General features: G+C 37.2%; 1 protein-coding gene across 2 annotated transcripts; it reads right to left on the bottom strand.

Moving 5' to 3' along the window:
* Window positions 1–484: 484 nt before the first annotated feature.
* Window positions 485–12,706, bottom strand: KRR1 (KRR1 small subunit processome component homolog). 2 transcript variants are annotated; one of them, XM_006191098.3, is made up of 10 exons: window positions 12,577–12,706; window positions 9,615–9,787; window positions 8,137–8,271; window positions 7,817–7,942; window positions 7,646–7,729; window positions 6,463–6,519; window positions 5,118–5,288; window positions 3,035–3,112; window positions 2,833–2,926; window positions 485–853 (listed from the first exon to the last, which is right to left on the bottom strand). In XM_006191098.3, the coding sequence occupies exons 1-10, from the start codon at window positions 12,659–12,661 to the stop codon at window positions 711–713; spliced, it is 1,146 nt and encodes a 381-aa protein (XP_006191160.1). In that variant the 5' UTR covers window positions 12,662–12,706; the 3' UTR covers window positions 485–710. The 2 variants fall into 2 exon arrangements, with proteins under 2 accessions (XP_006191160.1, XP_032349639.1); XM_032493748.1 differs by lacking the exon at window positions 6,463–6,519.
* Between the last annotated feature and the right edge of the window lie 282 nt (window positions 12,707–12,988).

Genomic DNA, 12,988 nt, shown 5'->3' with positions numbered 1-12,988 from the left:
GTCTAACTGCACTGACCCTCATTAGTAAAAACATCTCTGCATGACCTCTTGCACGCTGCTTCAACTCCAAAGATCTCGTTTCCCTGCTCTCTTGCACTCTGATATCGTTCTGGCTTACTGCTTCCTCAGACACAGAATGGAGTAGCAATTAAGGGATTGATTGTACGAGGCCTTGCCTTTTTGGCTTAGGGGTTAATCTTGGGACAAAATATAAAGTGCGATTATAAAAAGGAATAAGCCTAAATGTTTCCTTGCTGTCATTAGAGAGAGCACTGAAAAATCTGCATGTATTTTCCTCAAAACCAAATGCTGGGCCATGATTTGTAAGACTAACCAATGGCATCAGACATTGGATCTGATGGAGAATTATAATAGCCACATTCCAAAAATCTTCACATAGACAACCTAAAGAATTAATCCTAAAATCATGATTAGGCAAAACCTGCCTGGAATAGATTAGGTGCAATGCATACAAACACATATATACCACTTTCCAGTGTAAAATTTTTCAAAAAACACATGAAGAATACAATAATTTATAAAGAATAGCTGTTTATAGAAGCATTGTTATAAAGAACAAAACAAACAGAAAAAAGTGATCAGAGTATTACTTCTCACAGTTAAGGCAACTAATGCCCTAGTATCGCAAAATCCTTTACAAAAGGAGATAGCTTAATAAATTCTAGATCGGGGTTTTGGGGTTTTGTATGTTACTTTCTTTTCTTCTTTTTCTTTTCATCTGCTTCCATTTTAAGCTTAACTTCGTCAGCTGTAAGAGCTCCCAGTTTCTTACTCTTTGCTTTCTTAACCTTTTCCTTGAGGGCAGCCACATCAATTTTAGTTTCAGTAGAAGCTAAACAAATCAAAAACAATACATGTAATTCTTTAGATTTTACTAAGTAAAACAAAGAATACATACTTAGGACAGTAATTTCAGAGTAGTGTTGTAATTGAAAGGTCATGTTATAAAATATAAAGCACTTGCCTAAAGGTAAGTTAGATATTAGAAAGAAACTTCAAACCAGGAGAAAACAAATAGAAAAGTACTTTAAAAACACATTAGCTGGGTGGGAAGGGATAAACTGGGAGTTTGAGATTTATAGATACTAACTACTATATATATAAGAGGTAAACAACAAGTTTCTACTGTAGAGCACAGGGAACTATATTCAGTATCTTGCAGTAACCTATGGTGAAAAATAATATGAAAACAAATACATGTATGTTCCTGTGTGACTAAAGTATTTTGTGCTGTACACTAGAAATTGACACATTATTAACTGACTACACTTCAATAAAAATATAAAAAACAAAAAATAAATTATACAAAAGTTGATTAAAAAATGACAGTTAAAAAAAACTAGTTAGTAAAAATATACACAAAAATGGCATTATAGTTATTTGAGCCATTTACTTGATTCAACTATTAAAATTACATCTTTTCTCTTAAATTGTTTGAGATTAGATTATTTTAGTTATATTCTTTTCCACATTTGGAACTTTAGAGTATTCCTTAATATGCCAACTTTCCATCCTGCACATTAAAATTATTTAAAATTACATGACATGCAGTTTTCCTAGCTTCAGTCATTTTAATTAGCTAATCATGAAGCTATAGGTCAAAATCTACTTCATCTAATACTACATTAAAAACTAAAAGTAGTTTTCCAGATATTAGTTCAATTAATGACTAGCAGTATTTCATTTAGTAAGATTTTGGTAATAAAGATAATCTGAGAGTATCTGGAGGTCCCCCTAACAGAGCCCAACCATCTAATTAATGCCAAAAGCTTGAACAAACTGGAGAAAGGAAGCAATGAGAACATGCAGCTTCTCTTTATCATTTAAAGAACAGTATTCAGAAGGGGGGAAAAAAGAATAGTATCATACAAACTACCCAGGACCTCGAGAGTAGATTTAAAGCCTCTGCTCCAGGGGAACAGCCACACTTCTCATCAGTAATAAACAGATTAAACTAGTTATTGAGTACCTTCAACGTACACAACTGACACACTGCACCAGCCAGAAACTACCATGCTCATGCTATTTAGCTTTTGTATAACCAATGATTTAGACAGTAGAATACAGTATTTTTTAAGCCGTTAACACTGATATAAATTACTAAAATGGCGATGTTACATCTGGCTTTGGCCAACCGGTCATGGGCAGTGCCGCTGGTGACCTTCCTCTCCTCACTGCGCCACTGACCACTCTGAAGAGTGCAAGTGTTACTAGTGGAAAAGAAAATGCTAAAGAGGAAGGAAAGATCAAAATGAGGCTAGGGACGAGCCAAAAAGGCAATGCAGTGTTTTCTCTGAGTGCCTTTTTAAATAGCCCCTGAAAAAGAAAGATCTTCCTGTTGTTTTGTTGGGGTCTTTTAGCCCAAGGTGATGAGAAATCCATATTAACAATACAGGAATCAAAATTTAGGCCACAGATCACACACGTAAAGCAAAGCACAGCTTCTGATAAGCTCTTTTTGAGAGCCGTGATAGCAGAGCTCAGCGATCTTACTGCTTAACTTTTATTTTTACAGAGGATTCACTGCTCTGGTTGACATCTTTCACAACAGAGTCCTTCCTCAGCACAAGCAAAAGGTCAGGAAGGGACTGCCAATCTGGGATATCCTTAAATTGGCATTTGCTGCTACTCAACTGTAAATTACCTGTCACCTCTTGTCCTTAGGATCAGTGATTAGTGAAATGCTAAGAGAAGTGATGAAAGACATGGTTACTTCTTTATGTAACACTCAGATTCAGACAATTCACTGAGGGTTTACTCTTCCTATGACAGACTTTGACGTCACGCCAAGAGGTGGAGAACAAGCATTACCTTCCTTAGGTTTCACAATTGGTTTTTCTTTAGGTGGAATAAAAGCTTTGTTTCTTTCCTCTTGTCTCTTACTGAGAGCTTCTGCTTGTTTAGCCTACATCATTAATTTAAAAAATACGTTAGTAAAACATTTTATAGTTAAATACAAATTCAAGTTTCTATGAAATTTACAATTAATGTTGTAAGCTAGACACAGTCTTACCTTTATGGCTTCCATTTTCTGTCGTTTCTTTTGACTTGCCTTCAAAAAGTATTCACCACTAGCCAATTCTTTATCAATCTGTTGAAATCAGTATTTACAATTACGTCAGAAATAATGTAGATGAGTGGTCAATTCCTAAGAAAGTCACAATGACCTTGAGGTAAAGATAGTGGCGTCAAAACTCTATGTACAGGTAGTGACGTAAAAAGAAGGAAATGTGCTCAAAGCTGAGAAGAATACATGCATGAGAGCACGTAGGGAGGATGGCAGTGATGTGTCCAGGGAATCCAGTCTGCTTAGGTGGGTGGAAGGTCAGTGATTCAGAAAAGTGTGAGAGGAAACTGGAAAGTTGGTTTAGGGGAAGCTTGAAGAAACCTGAATGATGGATAAAGGAGGTAGGATGTGATTCAGAAATGCCGGAAGGTTCCCGAGAAGAGTGAACAACAGAGCAAAGCAGCACTTTATAAAAGGGCAGAAAAAAGGAGAAGAGATGAAAGCCTGGGATAAAGGCTGTGGCACACAAAATGAAAAGCCAAGGACTGTCAGGATACGGTGACTAATTAAATACTAATCAGAGAAAGCAAGAGCTCACTCACTCAATATGTAATCAATATATAATATAATTGATCTGATACTCACAGAGCATTATTATCTCTAAGGCAGTGCTCTTAACTGTTTACTATCACTAAGCTATTTACAGTTACTAGTTCACTTAACCTCATTAACAAGTCTTTGAGATAGGTATTATCACTATCCCTGTTTTATGTATGGAGAACCTGAGGCGTGGGTGGGTTACATAAACTGCCCATAATTACACAGCAAGGAAGTGGCCGAGTAAGTCAAATGAGACATCACTGATTCAAGCGATGGCAGAAGGTGAGACAACTACTGACTAGAGGCAGGGCCATACAAAAAGTTTCAGGTGTTTCAAAAGCATGCTTTAGTTACTGGATCACTCCACTTTCCTCCAACTAACAGCTTCCTTCCGGCTTCACTTTCTTCCCCTTCCAGAGCAGACCTTATGATCCAACATTTCCATTACTATTATTTTTTTCTATGACAATCATCATTCCTTTTTCCCCTTTGACCTTTTACCAAACCCTCCCTGAAAAACTACAAACACAGGGCTGTGGGAAAGACAAGACAGTACCCAGAAAGGGATGGGTTTACCTGCTGAGCACAAAGGACTAGTAGAGAGGGGAGACTAACATGCAGCCAAGGGAGGGGATAATGACACAAGACCCCTCACCTAGAAGACAGGTGAGGACAGAATTCAAGAAATGGGTAAAGAAAGGATTGATGCAGATGGGGAAAAAAAAAACTGAGATAAGAGATAGTTGAAAGAGTTCTTGCCTGGTGGGCTCAAATGCTTCAATAAAACAAAATGCAACGTCATCTGCTAGAAGCGGGAGGTGCCTAATAATTAAGAAGACACACAGAGCTGCCAGACAATACTGAAGACCTATCAGAGGCTGGAAGCAAGAAGTTTTAGGGGATATAATCCAAAGATACGACTTTCTCCAACTGTGTCTGGTAGCCACGTTATGGGGAAGGAGTCAAGTTTCAGAGTTTTGCTGGGCAGGTGAGACAGAAGGAAAAGGGAGCAGGAAAGAAAACAGTGATGGGTAAGAGAGAAAGGAAATTTTAGAAAGGAAATGATGTCAGAAGACAGCTGACAAAATGAGAGGCATTCATATGTTAGAAAAAGGACAGATGTTAGAATTTCAGATTTCAGAACCGAAGCAATCATACAGCACCTGGTCACACGAATGACACTACAGCAGAGTAGAAAGAACTGTGGACTAAATCACTGAATTTTATATCCATGGAACATTCACACTGGCTACAGTTTCACAACTGACACCAACCACTGTGATGTAGTTTGCACTCACAGTGTGAAGCCTCTACTCCTCACCCCACTTAGTTTGAAATAAGCCTATTATTACCTTCAGTTTCTTGTATGTCTACACACCCAAACACACACACACACAGAAACCGCACCTAAAGTACCCTCAACGTTTCTGACAAAGCAGATGAAAATGGTTTCCCCTTCATGTAAAGAAATTCAGCACCGTATACCGACCTGACTTTCTGGCTGTGGTGGTGGGAACGGTGTATACTCTTTCTTAACAGTTTTTTTCTTGGGTTCCTTGCGTTTATTCACATTTTTGTGCTTGAATTGTGGCAAAAATCTCTCCCAACTTTGTGATCTTAACTCAGAATCTTTTGCCAACTCTCGTTTAATCATTAAGGTCTTCAATCATGGCAATATATGAACAAAGTAAACATATTTAATTTTAAAAGTCATACATCTCTCAAACTAAGACATTATAGACATTTTTCCTATAAATAATAAAATTTAAAAGAACAGTTCTTAGCCTCTTCAGTAGGATTAAAACAAATCCATAAGGAAAAAATATGTAATCTCAAATATGCATAATTAACGAATAATCAGAAAACCATTACAAGTTTAGACTAAGAAATGCAGAATTGTTACAATAAATTGAGAGGAAAGTTAAGACTAACTCAGCTTTTCAACCATTATTTCATTAAAACCTTTAAAATTCAACTTAAAAACAGCAGGGAGAGTCCTTAATTAGTGGTATTTCCTACAAGCAGGAAGCATTCAGTGGCACCTGAATATCACAGGGAAAAAAAAATATTGTTTCTCATGATCAACAAAACCAGTATTTTCACACTGCCCCACTCCATATGAATTTTATAGAACTGAAACATCAGAGGATGTAAACCAGGCATCAAAAGCAAGACTAGCTCTCTTTATCTTTAATGTCCCAATGTAACTCAAAATTGTTCTTTCACTCCAATCTGAGTGACTTTTTAACTTAATTTCATCAAATTTAAGTGGACTGCTAAACAAATATCCATCACAAAACAGCTCACTGTACCATGGTTACGTTTCCAAGAACAATCATGAACGGAGTAGACACAGAGATATATAGCAGATCTCTCTCAGTGAGCCTCTCATTTGAGTGTTAAATTTCAAAAAAGGTTTGAATGCAATCTGAAATATTCCAGACTTTATTTATAGAAAAAGGCAGAATTCTGAAAGATCACATCTTTAAATATAGTACATGGGCTCACAACCTAAGAAAACTGGATTGGTACCATGTACAACAAATTCTATGAAGTTTATTTTCTTTGTATTAAAACTATGTCAATATATTCCAGGGTCTCCTTCAATAATTTTCAAACTGTAACTCCACAGAGACCTAAGCTTCCAAGGCAGCCACTACAGGACTGGGACAGAGCTGAATGGGCTAAGCTCTACCCCTGCTTCACCCAGAGCAGCTCTGCTGCATCTGCTTTGTGTATGAGGCTTTCATAAAAGATTTAATTTCAAGAAAAGTTTCTGTGGCTAAAAAAAAAATGGATAACCACTGTTACAGTAAAATATAATGAACACTCACTTTAATGTTATAAATTGGATGAATATTCTTCATAGTGTCTAGGACTACTTTTCGAACCTGAAATTGGCAAAGTAAAATGAATCAGTCACTTATATTTTAGTGAACTTGGTAGAAGAGGATTAATACATCACAGAATAGCCTATGAACCAGGCAATGGCGACCAAACTGAATACAGTAGCTCCTTCAGCTGTTCTGAGTGGCTTCTGGATCTTTCATAATAGTCAGCCTCCCTTGGATACAGTGAAATTTCTCAACTTTATTGCTAAGAAGCAATACACAGAATTAGCACAACACTCTGCAGCTGTGCAATTCAGGGGGAAGAGTGAGTTAGTTAGAAAATATGGGCTCAAATAATGAGACTGCCACTTCATGTGGGAAAGTCACTTAATTTTCCCGTTCCAGCTTTCTCATTTATAATATGGAAATAAAACTACCTTAAGGGTCTGTTCTAAGAATTAGATAATACATTTAGACTTAAAAAAACTATAAAATATTCAATATATTTAAGTTAGTATTGCCCCATGAGAAAAAAGCAGGTAACTTATGAGGAACAGGTCCAACAGAATTATTGTTAAAGGCCCTGGAAAGGAAGCAAGACCTCACAGCCAGATACAGGCAACAGCATCAAAAGGAACTAACAGGAACACTATCTGCTCCACAAACTTTCTCATAACATTTAATGTAACAAGCCAAATAAAATGTTCATGAAAACACTGAATTAACATTACATTAAAATTCAAACAGAAAATGTATCTTAAGGGAAGTTTTTCTGAGGCTGACCTCTACTGGCTGTATACGTTACTGCAAAGAACAAGTTCTCTGCTCAACTCTCCAGTAATCTGAAGACCTACAATCACATCGTGCTTCTCATGTGTGCGACAGACTACAATCTTAAATGCCCACCTAAAATCTACAGTGGAGGAGGGATGATGTGCAGACCTTCTAATTCAGAAACAGATCTCTGTAGTTACCAAAGGCTGGCCATGATATGTTAGAGTCCAGGAGTGACGATTCCCTCAAATTACATGAAGTACAAAGAATTTACTAATAGAAAATCAAACAAAGCACATTCTAAAAAAAAAATTACAAAACAATATGTTATCCAATGAACTATTATATTACACCCATGTTATTTCATTCGTTTTCTGCTGAAAATTAACTTAAGAGAGCAAATAGTCCTCACCTCTTTTAAGCCACTAAAAGGTCCAATGGCTGAAACCGTGTTTCCCTGAACCATAATGTAACAGTTTGTTAAGAGTTCCAATGCCTATATCAAAAGAGCAATAAGCTGAGGGTCAGTACACTGAAAAACTAATGATAGAGGAAGACACGCTGTTTCACTAATAAGAAGTACCTTCAATGTAGATCCTTTGGGACCAATAAGCCGTTGTCTTCTTTTTACAAATCTTTCTTTATTTCTTACTAAAGAGCCTATCTTAATGATGTCACATGCAACATCATCCTGAAGGATTCGTACTGCCTTTTGGGAAAATAAAGAAAATATTCCATCAACATTCTTTACAAGTGTATTTCTTTTCCAAACCCAGAAATTAAGCACACAATTATATACAAGCACAAAAACGTAAACTTTATGGGTGGCGGCGGGCAACAGCGTTGTATGTTTTCTCCAATGTTGATGCACATAAAGCAAAGCCTCTGTAATTCTAAATTTACCTGTTCAAATGAAACACTCCTTGCTAACAGTTTTATTAGGTCTCTGGCCCTAATGATGATATATGGATCAAAAGTCTTCTTTGTTGTACAAACAGTCATGCTGCCCTCGATCAGGTCCAGAGTTGCATTAACATGCTACAAAAAAGGCAAACAAGCAGTTGTCTAAAAATGTATTCAATTTTAGAAAATTATAGAGCCTATCCTAACCAAACTATTCATTTCTGTGCCACTAAGCGATCTCTCAAAATCCATTAATCTCTCCTTGAAGAGACTGGATAGTTAATAATGAATATTTGATTACTTTCAGACTTCAAAGAACATAAGAAACTCAGGCAATTAAAACCATTTATAGTTGGCTTTATAATAATCTGTACTTATTGGAATAAAAATATGTATCTATCAAAATGAGGTCATATTTACATAAGGTAAAAATGTAAAGCTATGTAATTCCCCTACCCTGGCTGGACCCAGCTCTAATCTATAACCTGCTCCCCAAAGAACGGACTGTCCCTTTCAAAGTTTTCTCTAGCTGGTCTGTATAAGCTAAATACAAAGTAGAAACAAACTATCATAGGTTTAAAAAAAAGCAATAATTAGGAAAATTATGCATTAATTTTTGAAAGAAAGAACCAGATTTCAACAAAGCAAATAAAAATGCTATTTTCTACCTTGTGAGCATAATCTGAAGAATATTTCAATATGGTGAATACTGAACAATTCAACATAAGGTTGGGTGTCATTGAGTTTACAAAAAAAAAAAAGAGTCCAACCCCGGGGGGGAACAGCTATAAAATACAACTGGCAGCCGCTGCGCACGCTCACATCCAGTGGGCATGCATGACTCGAAGGCAGTCCCACAATTGAGAAATACTTTTTCCATCACTGCCTAGAACACACACACACACACACAGATGAACCAAAAGCTTCATAAAATGATACTTATCCTTACCAAATGTAACACGTTGATTTTTTTTAAGGCTCATTATATCCACTAAATTGACTTTTTGAAGGGGTCTCAATCCACAGTTTGAAAAATAAAACAAAAACAACCACTCTAGGGGCATGGCAGCAGCAAGAAACTGGAAAGGTGGCCACATCCACATATTTCATTTATAATGAAAAGTTAAGCAATTACATCGGGAGCATGCCTCAGCTCAAACTATACAAGTTCATGGGGACTATTATAGCAGGGTGGGCATTCTGAAATGTGGAATTCACAGTTGAGTTTCAGGAAGTCTGTGAAACTCCTAAAAATTTAAAGGTATGTAATTTTTTTGAAATAATCTATTACTCACAAAATTAAAAACCAATAAACAGTAAGGATAAAGCTTACCCAGTCTGTTTAAAATGCTAAAGGAACAAAATTAAGCAGCTATGCTAGCACGTTTTAAAAAAATCCATCAGCACACATTCAGTTACTTACGAGTAAAGATACAAGCAAGAGCAAAATCTCAAGGAAATACATAAAATATGCATACATGTTCATTCAAGGCTTTCTGTACCAAAGGCCAGCACTCTTTCAAGTAAGCCTCTCTGTATTTAGGGAACAAAGTTGCAAAACTGCTCTCCTCCAACAGTCCTCTGGGATTGTCCTCTTTGGAAAAAGCTGGTTCTTTCCAACCATCAGGAACAGTGAGCAGCTCTGATTCATCTACAGAAGGGAAAAAACCTACACATCAGACTCCATGTGATCTTTCGGACACTTTTTGTACGCATACAGCCACAAGCTTCCCAATACTCTCAGTGCATTTCCCTTTCCCCTGCTTTTCACATTATTCAACAGTCAAAGAACATGCCTCTGTCATTATCATCAACACCCTGTATTAAAATTATCTTTAAATTACATGTTCCAGTCACCCCATAAGACAAAGTTCCTTAAGGGCAGGGAGTCTCCTTTGATCCACACTAATTGGCATATACCTGGCAGACAGTGGCTTTTCAAGAAACTTCTATTTCATTACATTACCTTATAGTTAGAGATTCAAACACCACTTTGCTTACATGACTATTTCAAATATAAGCAGCCTTTCAGATCTAACTGAAGTGGACACTATGTGTTATGTGTATTTTCGTGTGTGAACAAAAACTTTTAAAAGTTGATTCTGGTGTACACTTTCAGTTAATATTCACTAGTACAGGGATTTAGCTTTTCCAAAGAGCTTTCATGTGCCTCATTTCTGTATACCCTTCATGACAACTATGAAAGGTAGGAAGAACAGGTATTATTATTTCCGTTTTATAAAAGATACTCAGTTCAAAAAGTTTAAGTAATTGGCCCAAGGGAGCAAAAAGCTCACTCAGGCTAGGTCTCCTCTCATTAAAACAAAATGCCTCCTCAGGGCCATAAATTATCTCCCCTATCATTTATTTAAAGTCCTGGTCCTGGATTTCAAGAATCTCTTAAATTCAACAGCCATACTTTAATTCAGTACTACTCAAAGATATGATCCATAGTCTTGTAGCATCAGCATAAACTGAGTTTGTTAGAAATGCAATTCTAAGGCTCCTCCAAAGATCTCCTGAATATAAATCTCCAGGATGAGGACCAGAAATTAACATTCTCATCAGGAAATTCTTACGCATACTGAAATTTGAGAAGCAAATCTTTATGTTACACATCCTAGTCAGATAAACTTGTTTTCTTTTTATGATACATCCATTTTGTTATTTCTGGTTCAAATCACAGAGAATTAGCTAGTCTTCATATACCATTCATGTCTCAATATCCTTAAAAAAAAAAAACAAAAACCTCAATTTCTACAACAGTGATTACTTAAAATACATATCTGACCAAGTCCCAATCCAATTTAAACACTTCAATGGTCATGAATTTAAAAAAAGAAAAAGAAAAAAAAAAAAAAGAAGACTAAAGAAATAAACAGGAGTTTCACAATACAGGAAGTACAAGTAACCCCAAAACATGTGTAAAGACGTGTAATCAGGAAAGTTTGAATTAAAACTCCAACCAGATAGATACCATCTCATATTTACCAAAATGACAGAAATTCAAAATTCAGATAATAGCAAGTGTTAGCATGGATGGTGAGCTATGAGAACTCTCACCCACTGCTAGTGGGAGTGTAAATTGACTCAACTCCTTTGGGAAAGATTTAGCATTACTTGCACATACTTTACACTTCATGAATTCCAATCCCATATACATAATTAGAGAAAGCACTTAACATGTTAACTAGGAGGTGCGTACAAAGATGTTTATAGCAGCATCATTTACAACGAACAATGGCAACAATTCAAATGTACACCAACGGTAGAATAAAAATACAAACAAAAATATAAATTAGTGTATATTCATACAAGGTAACATCATATAGCAGGAAAAAGAATAAACTACAGCTACATGCACTGCCCTGTTGAATAATAAAAATAAAGTTTAGCCTAAGAAGCAAGACACAGAATGCCTACAGTCCTCTTTCAGTCATACAAAATTCAGAAACAGACAAAATTAAAACATTTTGTGCATAGGTGGTAAAGATTATGAAGAGAGAAGACAATGATCAACACGATTCCAAATAGGTTACTTTGCGTCCCTAAAGGAAAAGAATGACCTGAGAGGCGCATGCATGGGGCATTGAGAGTATGGTAATGCTCTTTTCTACATAACGGTCCGAGTGTTCCTTTCCACCTGCTGGTTTTATTCTTTAAGGTGTACATACACTGTCCTCTCTGCTATATATTTTACTCAATTAAAACACCACCAACCAAATACTTTTAATACCTCCCTAATGCCTGTAGAATGAGAGGTTAAGGTTTTTAACACTTTCAACAAGACCGGTTGAGCAGGCCCCAGGCTATTTCTCTGGCCTCTCTTCATGTCATTTTTCCTGAACAAAAGGGATAAAACAAGACAACAAACCAAAAGAGCAATTTAAAAATAACGCAGTCGAAAGAGTAGGAGTTGCGTCGACTAATATTTTAGCAACCTAACAAATAGGAATAATGATAAACGTTCTAAAATTTCTTCTTGGCTGACAAACGAGCACTAAGGACACGCCAAGTATCTCCTTCTTTCTATCACTATGCCTGTCTTAGTCCTTCATTATCACTCGTTCACTCAATAACCTCCTACTCCCACCTCATCCCATCCTTCATGCTGCCAATACCGCCACGAATGTAAGGTAAGGCCCGAAGCGCCCTGCTCAATTTCTCAATTTTTCAGTCCTCACCCTTTTACAGAAAACACATTCCGAAACACCTCTACTTTGGGGACTTCTAGCAAAAGCGATTAGCTAGGAACACGCAGCTAGCACCATACCGGCCAATCGTTCCAGCAAATCCCGCCAACTCCAATCATTAGGAATTACAGGTAAGCAATTTTACAGAATAGACTCAAGACGGCGTTGCACGTTCCCAGCCAGAGAAAGAAAAAAATCTCAACTCAACATCCACACACACCAAGCTTCGGTTCTCACACAAGCTCACCTCGGTTCTCCGGCTTCGGTTTCTGGCTACGAAACTCACTTTTCCCAGACGCCGCGGCGGGAGAATCCAGCTTGGAGGACGCCATCTTCAAACTGCTTCCGGTGTTCCCGGAAGTGAACCTTCCTTAAATTCTACCGGCTAAAATCCCCGTACTCAAAATGAGTTCCGCAGAACTCAGACGAGGAGATGTGCGCAGTCTCCGTGCGTGCGTACGCTAGAGCCCGCGTATTTGCATAAACTACTACGTTTCTCCTGCGTGTCCAATGGAGAGCTGGAAACTTCTCTTCCGGGATGCACTGCATGCTGGGGATTGTAGTACTGCGGACAGTGGACAAGTTGGAGACGGATTCATCTCCCGTCTTCTCGGGGCCTCAGTGTCTAACCCATAACGCCGGACTCCAGGCGTTAGCCA

The sequence above is a fragment of the Camelus ferus genome, chromosome 12 (assembly GCF_009834535.1).
Source record: "Camelus ferus isolate YT-003-E chromosome 12, BCGSAC_Cfer_1.0, whole genome shotgun sequence".
Classification (NCBI taxonomy): domain Eukaryota; kingdom Metazoa; phylum Chordata; class Mammalia; order Artiodactyla; family Camelidae; genus Camelus; species Camelus ferus.
The sequence above is the reverse complement of the archived record's forward strand: the minus strand, read 5'-3'. Positions and strand labels throughout refer to the sequence as shown.

Excerpts from the sequence above, each read along its gene's own strand:
- KRR1 (XM_006191098.3), bottom strand. The coding sequence starts at position 12,661 with ATGGCGTCCTCCAAGCTGGATTCTCCCGCCGCGGCGTCTGGGAAAAGT. Across the intron at positions 7,943-8,136 it reads GGAGTGTTTCATTTGAACAG|GCAGTACGAATCCTTCAGGA; the intron begins GTAAATTTAGAA and ends TTTTCCCAAAAG. Across the intron at positions 3,113-5,117 it reads CACCACAGCCAGAAAGTCAG|ATTGATAAAGAATTGGCTAG; the intron begins GTCGGTATACGG and ends TGATTTCAACAG.